The following is a 19,670-nucleotide window of genomic DNA, read 5'->3' as shown; positions in this document are numbered from 1 at the left end:
AGGATTAATATGAAAATGCTTGAATGCAGTTATGCTCTTTATCCTTTCCCTCAAGATTACCTACCTGGATGGATCAAGTTCAGTGTACAGCCTTCTGATCAATCTTTAATCTATCGCTGTAATGTCAAACTGGAATTTAGATGGTTGAGGCAGTAGTTGTAGTTGGAGGGCAGGGTTTTCACACAAGAGTCTGCAGCCACTTTGGTATGTGGTAATTTCTTTGTTTCATGTTTTGCACTTAGTTTGCAGCCACAGTCTCTCAGCTCCTGCTTGTGTTCCATCCTTCCACCAACTGCAATCAGTTGCCGGGCTTCGCACAGCACACAGACAACAACATTCTGTTCATCATCACATTCTCACAGATGCACAATCAACATTCTACTGCATGCACACTCAACCCCTGAATCACAGACACATAAATTCACTACACCAGTCATATACATTTATGTTACTATTTCTTATGAGCTGTAACTGCTCCTGGTGAGTGTAAATACCTTAAAGCATTTACTGTGGTTGGAGCTTCAGCTCACAACGTATGAATGAGCTATATAAATAATTGCTGCAGACCACTATCAGTCAACTACATTTTAGGTGCATGCAAGTGAGCTGCATAATCGCAGTTGAAAGCTACTTTCCATCTGAGTGACACAGACAAATTTACGACACAGAAATATTACAAATACACAATCCATCGTTATATTCAAAGTATCACTGCAAAAAACCTGTGGATGCCGTTGTGTTGCATTATTCGAACTTAGATTGTCACGTTTTAGATTTAAATCAACCTATTACCATTGTCATTTATGAAAAAACGACTCAGAGTTGGTGATGCACATTTTATGTGTCTGCCCAAAGCTTTTGAAGCTTTTGATGGAACATCGCAAGTCGTTGGCACCACTCTTCAAGGATGAAGGCTGTCCTTATCAATTGGAAGCTTCTCAAATTTGCTTTGATGAGTGTAGATCTTCAAATGGCGTCTTGCATTGTGAAATTTATGGATATTGCAATGAATCGTTTTTCCTCAGTTTCCATCCAGTTTAATTAAACTGTAACTGCATTACGGGTACCATGTTTTAATATTCACATAGACTCTTTCAGTCCTAATGAACTGATTTTTAGGAGAATTTTATGGTGTGTATGACCATGACATGTTTTTCCGTAAGCCCATTTCTCCGTGCAGCTGTCCATTCACGTTGCTCCATGCCTTTCTAAACAAATCAGTTTTATTCATGCTTTATCCATGGTGTATTCCTCTATGGGCTTTCTGGTCTTTATAATTGGTGGGCAGTGCTTAATTTGAGCTGGTGGTTTCCTGTGCTGGGCACAGGAACTTAATTGTCAGCACCGGTACCTATAACAGTCTGCCACATGGTGGTGCTGGTTTTTTAATCCAGAGACGAGCACAACAACCGTTGTTGATTAATTCAGTATACATTAAGAATGACTAATACTTGTTGCCAAAGCCGTTCTTCTAACTTCGCGGTCCTGAAATTGTCAGATTTGTAACACTTGCAAGAGTGTGACTTATTAGTTATGCTGTTACTGTAATTAACAGCAGCAATGGGCAGTGCAAGCAGAAGTGGCCTGCTAACTAGACCTCTGGAACTTACATTTTAGAAATTAAACTCTGTTGGTGAGTTATTTCATCTTGCACGTCAGCACTTTCCAGTTTTAATATATTTGACATACCCTGTTGTGTTTTTCAGGAGTACGGCAAATTAGTTTCTTTTTTATCGTTGTATTTTTTATTATATTGCATGTATAATTTTATGGTTGTTTGTCAACCAAACAAGGTTTAACAAACTGAAATTGAACATTGTTATTGCTCCCAATATTTTACAATTTCATTTTTAAGGATTTCCTTTGCTAATTATCAATATTTTTCCATGGACATGTATGGTGTAAATGCTATGAAAGGACAAAAAGGCACACATTACAAATTCAGGCCTAAATTCTCCTACCAGTGCAAACAAGAGTCTGCACAGGGAAGGATATTATGAGTTGTGTGATAATTATCACAGTCTGGCAGTTCTTACCCCTTAGACTGCGAAAAGTAAAACCTGTCTAAATTTATCTGAATAAAAGACAAAAGGAGAGGAGTTGGCCTAACGGCTAGGGCGGTCGACCTCGAATCTGGAGAACTGGGATCGAGTCTTGGCAATGACGCTGAACATCCTGTGAAACTGGGCAAATCACTTAGGGCCTTATGTAGGTAGCCTAACATTTACCGCTTCATAAATACAGAATTTTACTGATTCGGTATTTATGAAGCGGTAAATGATATGTAGGTAATCTATCAGTAATATTTACCGATTCGGATGGGGTCGGTAATTTAGAATCGGTATTTACCGATTCGGTAATGATGCATACCTTCCCATTGATTCCTGAGGGCCAGGAGGCCCATAGGAATCAATAGGAAGCCAGTTACCATTTTCGGTAATGGGGGGAGCACAATCAAGGGTGGCACGGTGTCACAGTGACATCCTGTTGCACCCCTGATTCCTGCATGTGTGCACATGTGGCACACATACATGCCCTAAGGGCATGTATGTCTGCCACATGGCACTGTTAGTCCAGCAAAATATTGCGTTTTGCAATGTATTCGGTATTTAGCACCAAGATATATTTGGTGCTAAATACCGAATTATTTTCCCTACACATCACTCATTTGAGTGTCACCTACATAACATTTCAGGATTCGGTATTTACCGAATCGGTAATTTTACCGATTTGGTAAATTACCGAATCCTGAAATGTGCCCCCTACATAGCAAAAGCCTAAATACCGGTCGGTAACGGGTTATTTACCGAAAATCGGCCGTTACCGACCGGTATTAGGCTTCCTACATATGGCCCTTAATCTCCCCGTGCCTAACAAAAATGAATGTGTGTCCTCATGTAACATAACTGGTGCTATGTAAAGCGCTCTGATACCTGATTCGGGTCAAGTTTGCGCTATATGAACTCTGCAAAACAAAAAAATGCAAAACATGTAGAATTCAATGTTTTAAAATTTACTGCGCCTTTCATGTCTCATGTTCATGTTGAAAATTTGGAACAGGAGGAATCTGCTTCACAATTTAGGAGTCAGTAACTGAACAATGGTTTGTGACCAAGACTGTTGGTAAAAGCCTTTTCCAACTCCTAAATAGAAGGGGGGATACCTTTTTCACACCCCTTCCTATTTGTAATTTTGAAACGGTCACAAGCGGTGTTTTATAAATTGGGAAATCTTTTCTGATGCATAAAATGGCTTTGTACAATGTGAAAGTCCTTTTGAGTTGATTCAACATCTGCTCCCAAGAACCACTATTACACACACACTTCTAGCAACATCCATCAATGTTTTAGAAGTGCATTGAAACAAAACGCTCATTCATGGTTTAAAATTGAGGAATCTAATATTTTGTTACAAGTGGTGGGCCTAAGATTTTGTGGAACGCATTGTGAATATAATGTTGGTATTGTATCAACACTAATCTCCATTTTAGACATTCGTTGTATTATTTTTCTGTATCTTGCTGGGTTGAACATGTTGCTTAACTGACAAAAACAACTCAAGGATGGTGCTGTTTGCCGGCCTTCAGAAACATATATATCCTAATTGTGAGCCTAAGCATATGTGATCCTAAAAGCAATATTAAAATGAAATATTTTGTTTAGTTTTACTTTTTAAAACTTCAGCCCAACTAGATTTGAGCACAACTGAGACGACTCTTATTTTTCAAATTTCATTTTGTAGAGTGTCAAATAATGAGACTATGCAAACATGGATGAGCTGTATTTGGGGCACAACATTTTATTCTCAATATGACCGTTTAATTTACTTGGGACCTGGAGCTGCAGGTGCTGGAAGAGGCTCTTTATGATCGTTTCATAACAATGAATCAATGAGAGACACAGAATTCTTAGCTTCTCCAGGGCAGAGATTTGATGCTGAAGATTTTTCAGGAAAAGGAAGAATAGTCGGCTCGCCAAATGGCCTGATCTCACCTGCGTCTCCTTGTTGATCTGGGAAGACTGGCAATACAACAGGCTTTCCTGCAGCAGAGGAATCATCATTTCCAGATGACTGGACAGAAGTGGAAGCGTCATCTATAGAGGGGAGAATTTTAACGACTCCAATAGTTTTAGGGGGTCCTGGGACATTTTGAGCACCAGGGGATGAGTGGTGGTGATGCTCATGCTCATGCAGATGTTGGTGGTGATGGTCATGTTCATGATCGTGTGTGTGGTTGTGATGATGATTGTGGTCATGGTGATGTGTGTGTTCATGGTGATGTGCGTGTTCATGGTGATGTGCATGGTCATGGTGATGTGCATGGTCATGGTCATGGTGATGTGCATGGTCATGGTGATGCGTGTGGTTGTGACCATGACCGTGTTCATGGTGATGCATGTGGTTGTGGTCATGCCCATGGTCATGTTGTTCATGACTGTGGTCATGGTGATGTGCGTGCTCATGGGGATGTGCATGGTCATGGTGATGTGCATGGTCATGGTGATGTGAATGGTCATGGTGATGCGTTTGGTTGTGAGCATGACCATGTTCATGGTGATGCGTGTGGTTGTGGTCATGCCCATGGTCATGTTGTTCATGACTGTGGTCATGGTGATGTGCGTGCTCATGGGGATGTGCATGGTCATGGTGATGTGCATGGTCATGGTGATGTGCATGGTCATGGTGATGTGCATGGTCATGGTGATGTGCATGGTCATGGTGATGCGTTTGGTTGTGAGCATGACCATGTTCATGGTGATGCGAGTGGTTGTGGTCATGCCCATGGTCATGTTGTTCATGACTGTGGTCATGGTGATGTGCGTGCTCATGGGGATGTGCATGGTCATGGTGATGTGCATGGTCATGGTGATGTGCATGGTCATGGTGATGTGCATGGTCATGGTGATGCGTTTCGTTGTGATCATGACCGTGGTCATGTTGTTCATGACTGTGGCCATGGTGATGTGTGTGGTTATGATCATGACCGTGGTCATGTTGTTCATGGCTGTGGTCATGGTGATGTGTATTGTTATGATCATGTGTGTGGTCATGGTCATGTCTGTGATCATGGTTGTGGCCATGGTCATGATGATGATGATGTCCATGAGAACCCTTGTGATCATGATGATTATGCTCTTCCTCACTCTCTTTGTGTTTTTGCTCTTCAGTTACAGCAGCCTGAAATGAGAACATTTAGATTTGAAACAAACATTTGATAAATACTACAATAATGAATTTCTTAACAAGTACACAACTGAATATTCCAGCTTTGTTTTAGTAGGGCACTATAACATCTATATAAATTGCACAAGCATATTTTGGTTGCTGGGCATGGTGGACATTTTAAAAATTCAAAATAATTTAAATTGTGCGCAGATGATTTGAGAAACGTTAGGCAGAAATTGTGCTTTTGCTGGTGAGACCTTCCTGATAGGTGTGAAAGTCATGTCTAACCTGTTTCTTTCATATACTATTTCCTCTTGAACACCAACATAACTACATTGAAAAGAGTCAGTCTGCATGAAACTGGTCAGCATTGGCTCTATATGTTAAGGCCAAAATGCATCTTCTCACCCTCTCTCTCTTCCCTCTCTCTATTGATTACTGTTTTAATTTTACGTGTTAATTCATCTCAGTGTCACCACAGATGAAGAATACCACTGTCTTCTGATTTTGCTGGACTTCTCAATTGCCTTCAACACCCTCAACCATTCAAACCTCATCCACACCTAGGGGTATCTAATGGGATTTACTGGCAATATCCCTAACTGGTTCTAATCCTATCTTCCCAATCAATAGTAGTTTATAAACATGGGCACTTCGATGTTTCAAAACATTCCTACCATCTCTATCATCTGTGGAGTTCCACAGGGCTCCATACTATGTATTGTCATCTTCAGAGTCTACAGGAGCCCCTTGGAGCTCTACTCACAGATAATAGCACCAAGATTCATACATGTGATGACACATTGCTCCCAGCAAGTCTCCTCTGCTTCAGACATACAATGCCTCAAATACTGCCTATATCACTGCCTACAGCTACCTGAAGTTCAGCCCAGCTAAGACAGAATTCCTGCTACTTGTCAAAAACAAAACGCATGAAATAATACAAACCTGGCTTAATGACATGAACCTTGACAGCTTTGAACACCCAAGTTTTACAGAATGGCATGCCACAAAAACAAAGTTCGCCTTGTACCAGGTCTCTCTTCTAAATAAATGTGAACTATTTCTACCTGAAAAGCCGCTTTGAGCTGCTGTACAAGTCCTTATACAAAGCCATTAAGGCCAGCAACCTTGCTTATTTTGTGGGCAAGCTTACACACGCTAGTGGCTCTCGGCAAAGCCATGCCACCATCAGACCGGAAACTAAAAAGTATTAAAAAGAAGAAAGAAAACAAGGTATGTTGCCTTGTTTTTCTCTTTTTTCTACACTTCTTAGTCCTCCATCTAGTATGAACCCACAATCTGAAACAACTTCTCTATATCCATAAGGGACACCCAACATTGCCCCAATTTAGGAAAGAGTTGAAAACATACCTCTTTAAAGAACACTACATCATAATGAGGTAATAATGTAATAACCAGCTACATTCCTTATCACTCGTTTGACCCTGTACATCGCTCTGCTGCTTTTTGGCTGGGATCATGTGATACAAATTCCACAGACATACATATAGTATAAGGAAAAAAGTTGAAGCTATAAAAGGATTAAATAAAATCATTTTAGAAAACAGGTTTTATTTTTCTGGAATTTCTCTCGCACTTCGTGTGTGTGCATTAATATATTTTACAAAGGCGGCTATAGCACCGGTGTATTTATGGTTAGCTGTGACTTTCCACTGAAAAAAGGTTTTTGAACCTTGGTGACCATTGACAAATCTGCATGTATTACTCAGTGATGTTTGCCACTATGTAGTTATAGTTTGATCAGACTTTCAATAAGAAGAGCATTTATAGTTTGCTAAAAACTTTGAGCTGTTTGATAAATCTTCACAAACTTAAAAAGAATTGTTCATCCACCTCGCCTACTTCCTAGAAAGTCGAGGTGACCTATCAAGAAGGTGCCAAAAAAAAGTGGGGTCCCTAATCGCAATCTCCACATGCAACTTACATTGGAATTTTTGAACAGCTATACAGAAAAAACGGCTAAACAGAATTACACGTAATTTGACAGAAAGCAAGATCCTTACTCAAAATGTGTGCTTTTTTAAATTTGCTGTAAATATGTTCAGCCATTTTTGAGAAACTCTTATTAAAAACAGAGATATTTAGTGCTGCTGTAAACCTGCAGGAGTCCAGCAGTACTAGAATTCAAAATAAAGCTTTCTGATTGGCTAGTCCCCCGGCACTGAAACAGGTCTCATAGAGCTCTGATTGGATGGTTGGAACATGAAGAGAAATGTTGCACCCGCTATAATTTGAAAAAACATGTAACAGAGAAGGGTTCCCAATGGACCCCATTGGGGCCAAAATAGTTTTAAAAAATGTGGTAGCCACAGTCTAGCGGTACTCCCAGGGGAACCAAGGTGGCTGCCTGTGGTCCTGCAAGAGTGCGGTGGGACTGGTGGGGGAAAAAAAGCTAACGTGGGGCAGAGGTTCGTGGGGCATTATTGTAGTCTGCCCACTGGAGGTTGGCCCGCAGAGGGTTATACGTAAATGACCTAAGTATAACTTGCACTGCTAAGGTGCACAGCTGATGACCTCACACATTACATCACTGATGACATCTGGAATCTATGGCTGCGTAAGTTATATTTAGGTGAGTACTGTATAACTGGTGGATGTCAGTGTTTTTGGTTTTTACACTGTTTTTTTATAACTAGAAGACCCAAGTAGAACTCTACTTTATTTGTTTTTTTTTCACATTATGCTTGCCTTAAGTACTTTTGACCAATCTCTTTGTATCCTATATTAGCTATTTATTTTCTTCCCCTAACAGACACTAATATTTCCACAGACCTGCTCTAAGCATTCGTCTTACTCAGCATTTACATCTGATTTTGCACTTTCTATTATTTCTCCTTTGTTCCTATTAATTATGCTTAAATAGATCTGACTTGTGATGGTCTGGCTTCACAGTGCAGCTGTTGCCAGACAATTATGTGAGCATCATTAAAGAGGAGTTTGGGCTCTGCCCACATGTTGGGAGTCAGGAGTACATGCTTTGAGTGGACAGAAGCTGTGTGCTTCTTCAAAAAAAGAGTAGACTTTCACACAGCTGAGATCATTTTGTTTATTTATCCAGCTGTCGGAGCTTGAACTTTCAGGGGCACACACATGAAATAGTTCCCCTATTAAAATGTCTTAGATAACCAGATCATTTATCGTGTTTTCTCTGGCAGCAACATTGATGAGAGTAGGGCAGTCATTAACCTGCATAGATATTTAGGTCTGGCTTGACTGCATATGCCACCTGACCTTCTAACCTACACTAGTACTGTTCTACATTTCTTTGCTTCCAGAAAAATACATATGAATTCCCATACTATTTACTTGTAATGCTTCAAAATACCATACAAGATGTGGTCACTTGAGCACAGAGTACAGAGCACTTATTATTAAAAATTGTGATATTATATGAATGCAATACAACTTTATATACTGACCAGGTTTTGCAAAAAGTCTGTTCGCTGTGTTATTGGTATCATTCTTAATATTTAGCAACTTTCACTGGTTATCCTTAATCCTAAAGTCAATCTGGAATCTTTCTTTTTGCTAATGGTCATATACCATATAGCACTCCTTTAAAGCAAGGCCTATTGGCATAGTCAATGTTTTTTTTTTTTTAATTTGTGGCTGGATTCACAAAGACAGTATTTCCTTTCTATAACCTCTGCACCCTGTAATAATGAGTAACAGTGGTACACCTTACTGCACTTTTTCCCAGTTCAATCTGTTGTCTGATTACGGGTACAGATAAGTGTGCAACATTACAAATGCTTGTTAATAGCCACACTGTTCCAAACAATTGTGTTTGTGTCATTTTCATTGCTTTTGCCTGCCCACCACTCTTACTTTCTCTGGGAATGCTTAGCACTATGGTGTCACTCACTGGAAATCCATCAAAAGAGGCTGTCAGTAAAGCCAGGCATTATCCTAATCCATCATTCACCCACAATATGTTAGCGCAAAAATGAAAAAATGTGCCTGAATTGAGTTTCTGGTGCATCATGATGTAAACTGTAATGTAAGTGATTTGAAAATGCAGCTTTAATGATTCTCTATGATCTCCCTTTCCCCTCGGCTGCTAGTTATGGCAGCAGGCACTGTGATATTAGAACTCAGCTAAACTAAGGGAGTCATTATGATGGTGGTCGGACGAGCATCCGACCGCCATCCACTCAGGAATGGGGCTGGCCGACAGGGAGTCAGTGGTCCCGCCAGGAAGATTACGATCCAACCACGTGGAGGCTGTCGAAACATGCCTCTTTGCATTGAGACTTGTGCTCTGGCCTGAAAATGGGTGCAGCACAAGCTTCACTGCTAAGAGGCATGTTTGTGAACATCCCTGCACCATGTGGGAGGCACCATGCATTGCCTGCTACATGGTGCATGGATGTTTAGGGGGGCACTATAGGTGCACCCAGGCACCATACCAGAGGTCCAGGGGGAAGTCACTTTCCACTTGCCGTTTCATGACGGGTTAATTGCCATGAAACCGCCGGCGAAAAGGGACATTGTAATCCCTACGGCGGTGCCTGAAAAGGCACAGCCACTCAGCAGCAGCTGGCTCAGGTAAGTGTGGTGGGCGTGGCAGGGGGCGGCAGGGGGGTAAGGCTGACAGACAACAGAATAAGTATTATTTATTTAACTATACCTATTCCGTCGTCTTTTGACTTACCCCCTCACTCCCCACCTCGCCCTTGTACCACCTCACCACATTTACCTGTGCCGGCCGCCACCATTACCACTATTGTAGGGATTGCAGTCCCTCCATCCGCCCGCCATTGGAATATGGCGGGTGGTACTGCAGGGTCCGATGGCGGTGGGACACCACCGTAAGCCTGATAGTGGCGATCACAGGCTTGCATGTATTATAACATAATATTGTAGCCATAATATCGAAGATGAAAATATATATATATATATATATATATATTGTAGATTTCGCCTTACACCATCCAATTTTCAGGAAAACAGATGAACGCGGACCCATAAGTTTAGTGCACAGGATTTATTAAATGCCCTGCACCGCCGCCATGGCGCGTTTCGGCCTACAAGAGGCCTTGTTCACAGAACACGCATGCGGAGTGCCTCCAAGTTTTTAAAGTGCTAGTGCAATGCCTCATGACCAAACATATGGTGTAATCATAGACACAGAAGAGTCGAATTTAAACGGTTCATTGATTACGCATCAAACTTCACAGTATAAATACAGGTAAGAAAGTGCTGGCTTATTAAATATAAATACCTTGAAAATCATTTAAAATGTTTAAATGGAAAGCCAATGCACTTACTTTAAAAAACGAAAGATTGTGTACATATAAATATGAAACATTTTTCTACACCTGTTTTGCTAAACACCGAACTTTGGAGAGGTACATGTTTCTAAATTTGAGACGCCATTCGAGACCTAAAGTTAATATCATGCAAGTGCATATTATCAACTGTGATCCTAACAGATCATAACATTTCGATTCTGATTTAGAAGTCTAAAAACATATTTGTACCTCTATTATTCAGAAATGTTATTACTATAGTTGTTGTAAAGTGCTGATGCATGACAATGTAGCCCACAGTGGGCATTGAATCTCTCCATCTTTTACTATGAAAAAAGAAAGTGCAAGTGCTCTAAAGTGTCACCCTGTTGAACCAGCCACGGTTCATAAAGTGCCTAGTGCTTAATGTAAGAAGACTCTAAAGTGAGTGAGGGTCTGAGCTGATTAAGAAATTATACATATATATTTTTCTCAAGATTGTGCAAACGAGAAAAAAGAGAGTGCCAAGATTACAGGCAAGTGTGGATATCCTCACTGGATTTGAGGCCCAAAGGCATCTTTGTGTCCAACTCCAGGATTTACCAAGTTTCCAGTTGGCGTAAATGGACCTAGCGGTTACCTCCCCTTCTTAATGGCGGGATGGTATCTACAACATAATATCTGAGATGTTCAGGGCTTTTGCTGTGGTTATCATTAAAGTGCCTCGTGACCGGATATGATGGGTCACAGTTAGTGGTTGCCCTAATGTGCTGGAGTATCCTCTTGTGAACCTGCAACTTAGTACTACCCAGGTACTGCAGGCCACAGGGACACTCTAGCACATAAACCGCGTACTCCGTCTTGCATGTAATCATCTTAGTCATGGGTACCGGGTCTGAAAGGGCTGGTGTAGGATTTTTTATTGTTGGCAAATTTACATGCTTTGCACGAGGAGCATTTAACGAATCCCTTGCAAGAGAACAGCCAGTTCTTAGTACTTGTTATCTCGGGACTACTTTTCACCAAAGTGTTGCTCATTGAGTGAACTTTCCTGAATGTTATAGCAGGGGTTTTGGGTAGTTGGTCACCCAGAACTGGGTCATTGCGAACCAACCCCCAGTTTCTGTTAATTATCCTACGCAGAAACTGGTGTTGTAGATTGTAGGTAAGAATCATTCTAGTTGGTTGGTTGGGTTGGTATAGAGTTGTGGAATGCGGGCCAAGTTTACTAGATAAAGCCTCTGCTCTTGCAATAGTGATTGTTTTGCTGATTGCATTGTCCACAATCTTGGTAGAGTAGCCCCTAGCCAGGAACCTTTCTCTACCTTCTTGTTGGGCAATGTTACAGTCTCCAACTGGGCTGCAAATTCCCCAAACGGTATACCATGGATGAGATGTTTGGGGTGATGACTAGTGGTGTGGAGTACTGTATTGCCAGCAGTAGGCTTTCTATGCATCCTGGTCTCAATGTTCCCAATATATATATATATAAGTATATTGATATATCATCAAGGTATGCAAATGTGAAGTTAAAAACCGTAAATCAAAATTTCCTTATCTGCACTTATCTTTCGATATTTTTGTCCTCGATATTTTGGCTATGAGATTAAGGTATAGCTATATAATTTACTCAATATTCCAGAGTACAATCCTTAGGAAGAATAGGTGTCTACCGCGCCAGGCTGATCTTTATATTATGGGTGTTTCTCTGTTGCAGTAGATTTGATGCAAGTGATGCTGAGGATCAGAGGCTCAGATTCCTCGGGTAACAGAATATATACAACGTCAAAGTCCAGCTTTTGCAAAATACAGCAAAGCTGTGGCAGAATGAAGCATATTGAATAGGATGTACAATTTAAAGGTGCAAATTTGATTTCACTTGTCCGGCTAGGAAATTAATAGAAAACATGCACTTCTTAGTAGGGCACAATTTAGAGTAACCAGTACTAAAATCAATTCTGCCCTCCAACAAGGCTCCTTAACTGCCTACAATAGCCATTATAAAGCATATGTCTTGGAGTCCCACCCAAAGCTACTTTTAGGGAGTTAAAATCAATGTGTAGATATGACAAGCAAAATATTTTCATGCACTGGGGATTTGCGTTTAGCATTTGTTTTCATCATCTATTCAATACTTTCTGTGTCTTATAGAAAGAAAAATAATATTTTGCCATGTTAGAAATCAAAAACTGTCTCCTCAACTTTAAGAAAGAATATAAAACATGTCATGCCATCAGCCTTTCTAAAGGGAAGACCCACAGCAGGCCTGTCAACTTCTGGGAAAAATTCTGCACTTTGCCTGCATTAAGTAGATATGCTCCAGTACTATGATTAAGCGTTTCTGTTTTCAGTTCTTATTTGTTGTGAATTTCGGTGTGTTTTTTGCAGTTTTTTCCAATGTTTTCAAAAACTGAATAACCAGTGGTTGTCAGTGTTTATTCTTTTTTGCTCTGTATGTAATCACTGGGATGGTGTTTTTCCTGTGCTTATAAATAAATTTGCTTTTATTTTTTTCTCTCTCCTCATTCAACCCTTTTGTTAATTATCCCTACATTCTTAAGGCAACACATATATTATTCATTATCCCACTGAGCTACAGTACAGGCTTGATCTGTGTTAAATTAACTACCTAGCTTAATCTGATTTTAAAAAAAGAGTGAAAGAGTGCTGTCTGGCGAACACCGTACCGTAGGTTCAAAGATGTCACATGAGACCGACACATGCTGTATCCCAGGGCCTTCCCTTCCGGCATTTATCACAGAGCCGCGGCAGAATCCAGTGTGCTGCAAAGAAAGTTACACCGTTGGAGATAAGCACTTAAATACATGCAGGGTGACTGTTAGAATTAATGAATATGCCACATCCTAAAAACTGTTTTAGATTAAAAGAAAAGGCACTATCATGTCACATCAAGGAGGGAAGGAGAGGCGAGGACAGGGGTTTAATTGTTGTACTGTTGACTAATATACATGTTGTTCTTTCATGTTTTAAATTGTGCAAATGCACAGTTCCCTGTGGCAAATCTGACTGTATTTTCCCACAATCCTTACATTTTTAGTAACCAAAAAACAAACACTATAATTTAGTAAACCAAGAATCATTTGCAAAAGGCCAGGAGCCAGTTTTGGCTGTCGAAGAGGCGATCAAACCACTCGGGGCACACCAAATTCATCTACCTTGTGCTTCCTCTCCCATAAAGTACAAATGGCCCATCACAAGAAATAGCAGGACACATGCAGTCAAATCTGGCTATGTTTCATGTAAAGAATAATGTATTTATGTATAAGAGGTAGTTTGCATATCCCAAACCAGGGTTGGAGGTAATTACGTTAGTTGTCACATACTTCTGAAGATCTGCACATTTGGATTGTACAAAAGAAAACATTTGATTCTTTTATTATTAAAATTTTGAATATTTTTATAAATATTTTGGGTTCATAAGCACTGAATTGTGTGTGAAAGTTATGGTTTGCATGGCTGTTATGCAAGTTATGGGTTGTGGTTGTAACCATAACTTGCACATTTCAGTGTTTTTGCAGTATTTCTAAGATTTTTAAAAACTATGTTAAGGTGTTATAATCAAAGTTAACCATAACTTCACTTTAACATTTGTTTTTTTTGTGATGTACACCCTGCCCCAATTGTGACTGAGTCCCTGTGTTGTGTAATACAACCACAACATTTATTTTCCAGTTGCGTCCTCTCAATCACATTTAGGTCTGCGGCGCTGGCTTTGGCTTTACAGTCCCAAAAAACCCCATTGTCACATCAGATTTAAATTTTGTTTTAAATTTAGATCTGTGCATGGTCCACAATTCCAGGTTTGAATACCATTCACAGATTAAAGGTCCATTCATCTCTTACTTGTTGGACAGCTTGGCTCAATTTGATTCCTACAGAATCACTTTTGTGAAGATAGTTTCTCAAAAACTATTGAACTGATTTAAATCAAATCAAGCAAATGCATATATGCATAACACTCTCCCCAAATCCCAGTCTATGTGATACTTGTTCAGAGACTCATGCTCTTGCCACTGATGCTTGTATTGCAAACAGAGGAGTCACTCTCTATTACAATATCAATACTTCCACCAATCATATTAAGGATGATTTTGGAGAAAAAGCAAAATAGCTATCTTGTCTCATCTAGTAATGGTTAAGGAATTGGCATTGTAATCAAGGTTTACAGTGAAAATAACTTAAGTAAAAAGGATCCTTCCATATGCTGGTTTTCGGAACAAGCATATTGTTTTGTGGTATGGTGGATAATGCTCCTGTGATTCTTTAAGACCTTTTTATCAATTCAATCTCCTTTTTTAAATGCATTCCTTAAGTAACAAATGTGCTCCTAAATATTCATCCAAAGAAACGTTTATTCAAGGGACTTTATTACCTCACTTCTAAATAGTTCGCTGAAATTAGAATCAATAGGACACAGATTTCCAAACTCTGTGTCATACAAAGTAGTGACAGCACTGATTCTTTAGAAACTTCAGCCTTCAAGTGCGGTACAGGGAATGCCAGAGGATCACGAGGGAGTTGGAAACTGCATCCGTTACCTGGACCACCTCCACAATGTGCCACGAGCAGCTGCCACCTGGGGGGTGGGACGAATGAACTCGCCCAGGCACTTCCAACCCTGACCGCCACCAACCTTATTAGTTCGGCTCCAATGTAGGTGAAGCTGACGATTCTGTCCTAAGGTATTCGAATAACCGTGCTTGGTTGTACTTCCTTGTATAGATTTAACTTGCTAATTGTATGTCTCCGTATACTTGCATGCTCCTCACTCCCCACTTAAAAGACTCTTTCTGCCGTCCCATACATGCAAGTGACGATGATCAGAATGCCCCCTCTTGTCTCTTCTAAAATAGCATTTGGACGGACCTGTTGACATACACTCCTTGGCAAGAGCACCTTTCTGCAGAGAGAGACTTGCACTCCACAGTATTTTTGGAGGGTCTTACCCCAGTTGGTCTTCACAGTAGAGGAGCAGGCATGGGGGCCCTTCCATCCAGGTACAACTCCCACTTAGGATGTCTGCCTTTGATGAACTGACCTGGAAAGCAGGTGTGATGTAGGTGCAGGCCAGATGCGGGGCAAAGTAACCAGGGGCCACACGTTGTGTGAGGCAGGAGACAAGCAAGAGACAAGCAGGGAATAAGCGTGTGGATGAGGAGCGAGGCGTTCACCACACTCACTGTGTTTTGCTTCTTCGGCAGTCCTGAGACAGCGCATCCCACTGGCCTGATCCGTCATGTGAGTGGTCTGCAGAGTGGAAAGCCGGATAGTGGAGGAACTGCCCTGGGAAGCTTCCTTCTCATGGGATCGTCAATAGCTTGAAGACCAAAGTTTCTAAAGAATAGGTACTGTTCTCCCTCTTACATGGATGAAATATACATACAAAAGGGGGGGAGAGAAACTTATAGGTCAAGTTCAAAAATCAATGCATAACCCTCCAACAGTAGTTATAGTTTCCTGTTCAAGTCATGGGGATTGCGTAGACTAATAGTGTCTACGTTTCGACCCTTGACAATGGTGCAGCTTATTAGGCATCAGAGGTGGGTCTTCATCAGGACAGGGAGGGGGTGAGGGATGACAGCCTGTTAAATAATGAAAACCATACTATGGTCAGAGTGGTGTGTACCAGATATGTAAATAAGTACTGCAGTAGCAATTTAAAGCTTACCGCTAACTGCGGATGCTAGTGATTGGGCATCCAACTTGAAGCAAATTGTGTGGAGGCGGTCGTGAGTCTGAGGTGTCGGCTGACGCCTCCACTCAATTTGCTTCAAGTTGGATGCCCAATCACTAGGATCCGCAGTTAGTTGTAAGCTTTAAATTGCTACTGCAGTACTTATTTACCTATTTGGTACACACCACTCTGACCATAATATGGTTTTCATTCTTCAACAGGCTGTCATCCCTCTCCCCCCCTGTCCTGATGAAGACCCACCTTTGATGCCTAATAAACTGCACCATTGTCAAGGGTCGAAACGTCGATGTTACTGTCACTATAAGTCCACGCAAACCCCCTGACTTGAACAGGAAACTATAACTACTGTTGGAGGGTTATGCATTGATTTTTGGATTTGACCTATAAGTTTCTCTCCCCCTTTTTGTATGTATATGTCATCCATGTCACCTTTGTACAGCACTTTTGTCACTTATCACCACAAGTCACTAATTGTACACTGTAGTCTTTTGTAGCTTCTTCCTATGTATACCATGACACAGCCAGCCCCCCTTTTTTTTATTAGATTTGTATATATAAGAAGTAAAGAGTTTAATTTACTGCACATTCAAGTTGTTCCTTATTGGTGTGTTACTTGGAAATATGACTAGAAAGTATATTTCTTAATGTATTGAATACTTTGTACATATACATCGACCTACCCGACAGAACCAATTCTTCATATTTTGCTCAATGGGGAGCTTCGAGATGTTGCTATGGACCCCATTACACTTGCTGAAGTGAAGGAAGCCATCAAAACATTGACAAAATGTGAAGCAAGCGGTAGTGATGGTCTACCTGCTGAAATTTAGAAGCTGTTTATGGCCCAGAAAGTTGAATTTTTAGTCACTCTATTCAATTAAACTCTGGAAGGATTTGAGATGCCTAGCTCTTTTATGGAGGCAGTAATTATCAGCTTCCTAAAGAAGGATAAACCACAGTATAAGCCTGTCTCTTATTGTCTAAACAGTTTATTGAATTGTGACTACAAGCTCTTCATGAAAATCATAGCTTCAAGAGTAGTTCCCTTAGCACAAAGGATGGTCCACAGTGAGCAGACAGGATTCCTACATGCAAGATCCATCTCCTCAAACACCAATTTCCTGCTGGAGGCAATAGAATAGTTTTCAAGCAATAAGATCAAGGCAGCCATCATCATGCTCTACGCCGAAAAGGCCTTTGATCTAGTGCAATGGGAGGTACTGTTTGCTGTCATGCTTCAGTTTGGCTTCCCCCTGAAATTGGTTTTATCACTGGAAAGTCTATGTAATAAGGCCGAGGCAAAAGTTGTAGACAACTAGCAAATGGTAGGATCTGTGGTCACTAGAAGAAGCACACGGCAGGGATGCCCTATGTCCCCGGCCTATTTGCCTTTTCATTAAATCTTTGGCAGCTGCATTGCGGCAAGATGCTCTGGTTGGGGCCCCCCTGCAAGGAGCATCTAGGATTAAGCTCTTCACAGACGACATGATACTTTATTTAACTAAAGAAGAGGAGAACATTTCTAAAGCATTTGCCAAAATTCAGACGTATATTGCCATTGGAGGCTATAAAATAAACCATGCTAAATCTGAGAACCTTCTGTTTAATTGCCCCACCTCAATTAAACTTGTTGTAATGAGGCGGCATTACTCTGCCACTCACCCTATTAGGTATCTGGGCATCTATGTCTTGTCTAACTATGCAGACTTATATCAATTAAACTATATTTCCCCGTTAACAACGTACGTAGTCTGCTACTGCAATGGCAATCCCTGCCCCTGACAATCATTGACCGAACTGCATTAATTTAAATGTTCATTCTTGCGTTGTTTCTTTTTCTTTTTTCTAATGTTGTGATTAAAGTTCATCAATCCTATTTTAATGAGCTAGATCAAGCACTATGCCACTTACTGTGGCAGGAGAAGAAGGCTTGCGCTAGTTTGATGTCAGTGCAACTTAATATCGAAGATGGGGGCCTGGCACTCCCCTATTTCAAGAAATATTACCAAGTGACATTTCGCGATTGGATTAGTCAGGCTGTAACCCCAAGTAACTTGGCAAATGGCTTCTACCTCCAGCAAATTCTCAGAGAAGCTGATACTCGGCTCGCCATCTTTAAAAAAAATTCCCACGCTGCAGTGGTGTGCTAGGGATACGTTTCCACATATGCTGGACTTCAGGTACACTCAACTTAAAGAGGAGTTCCGATTTCCCCTATTCCACACTTGTATGCATATAAAGGAATGTGCCCTGTTAGGTCTATAACGGGAGATTAGCGCTATAAGGGTTTCGGAAAAAATGGGCTTCTTTAGATTTAGCGACTTCATGTTGGCTGGGACAATGAATTCTTGGGAGCAGCTGATAGCAGGCAACGCCGTGATTCCCTCCGAATTAGCTTTTGGATACCTCCAAATCAACCACCATACAAGGAATATTCAGCCGACAACCAATTTGCTACCAGCAAGTATCAGTCAAGTTTATTTCATCAGCGGGTTGTCAGGAGTTGGCAACTGGTAAAGTATGCTCAATCAGCAACTACGCGTAGCGGCAGTCCCTGCTGCTTTGACCAACATTGAGGCCTCCACAGGTTGTAAGATTGAACAGCAAATCTGGGGCATCTATAATCTAATGGCCCATAAAGCCATCAGGGGTGCAACTTACATAAAAATAGCCTTTTATCCTAAGTGTCTGCTTTATTACATGCCTTTTCGTATCCCAAAAATGCTTCCCTCTAGCTCAGTGGCGTGTTTTAGATATGGTCATAACACAGGTGATTGGCTCCACATATGTTTCACCTGTCTCGCCCTAGTCCACTTCTGGATAAAGGTATTCCAGTCGATTAGGTCAAAGCTACAAGCTGGCATGACTCCTGATCCCCTTAGTGCACTTTCTGGACAACCAGCGCCCCAATGTCAAATAACCTAGCAACAGCAACAGTTCTTCTTTGTCGCTGCACTGGTGGCCAAACCCCTACACTTGCAAAAGTGGAAGTCCCCTGAAGTTCCCTCTTATGATTCCTAGGTGAACAAAATTAAGCAAGTGATGCAAAAAGAAAAGCTTTATGCACAAAGAATTAAAGCCTTAAAATAATGTCAGTACATTTGGCATGGAGCACTCAATTAACTAAAATATTGTAACAGTAATGATTTGATCACACTCACATTAGCCAAGCCTAAGACCTCCCGGGCACTTTGGTAGTGTATACGAGACGTTCTCTTAAAGTCAGATACTGGCTTCACTGGGGGTCCCAGTCATGTGTTTTTATTAGCCAGCGTTTTACCTCTGTGAATTATAATCATTGCGATAATAAATTAATGTATTTATAAAGAGGTATGCATATGCATAGGGAGTCTGATTTGCTTTTTCCACCCAGAAAAGCCGGGGGGAGGCGACATATTTATTTAATCGAGGATGGAAGAATACATCTTAATGTTTTGCTGTATTTGATTTATTGTGTACTTGTTTGTATTGTAGTATGAAATCTGCATTGCGGTAATGCTTTTTTAAGGGACTTTCGCTACCTGATCAATAAA

The 19,670-nt window shown here is 40.9% G+C and overlaps 1 protein-coding gene across 1 annotated transcript in view; it reads right to left on the bottom strand.

Annotated features, from left to right (window-relative positions):
* Positions 1-3,773: 3,773 nt before the first annotated feature.
* LOC146785919 (uncharacterized) overlaps positions 3,774-19,670 on the bottom strand; it is a 38,795-nt gene continuing 22,898 nt past the window's right edge. The window contains exons 6-7 of the mRNA XM_085635317.1: positions 13,109-13,204; positions 3,774-5,178 (exon numbers count right to left, since the gene is read on the bottom strand). Of these exons, the coding sequence (XP_085491443.1) occupies positions 3,874-5,178; positions 13,109-13,204 (1,401 nt within the window). The 3' untranslated portion in view covers positions 3,774-3,873. The remainder of the gene's footprint in view (positions 5,179-13,108; positions 13,205-19,670) is intronic.

Source organism: Triturus cristatus, chromosome 11, assembly GCF_964204655.1.
Source record: "Triturus cristatus chromosome 11, aTriCri1.1, whole genome shotgun sequence".
Lineage (NCBI taxonomy): Eukaryota > Metazoa > Chordata > Amphibia > Caudata > Salamandridae > Triturus > Triturus cristatus.
Note: the sequence above shows the minus strand (reverse complement) of the source record. Positions and strands in the feature narration are given on the sequence as shown.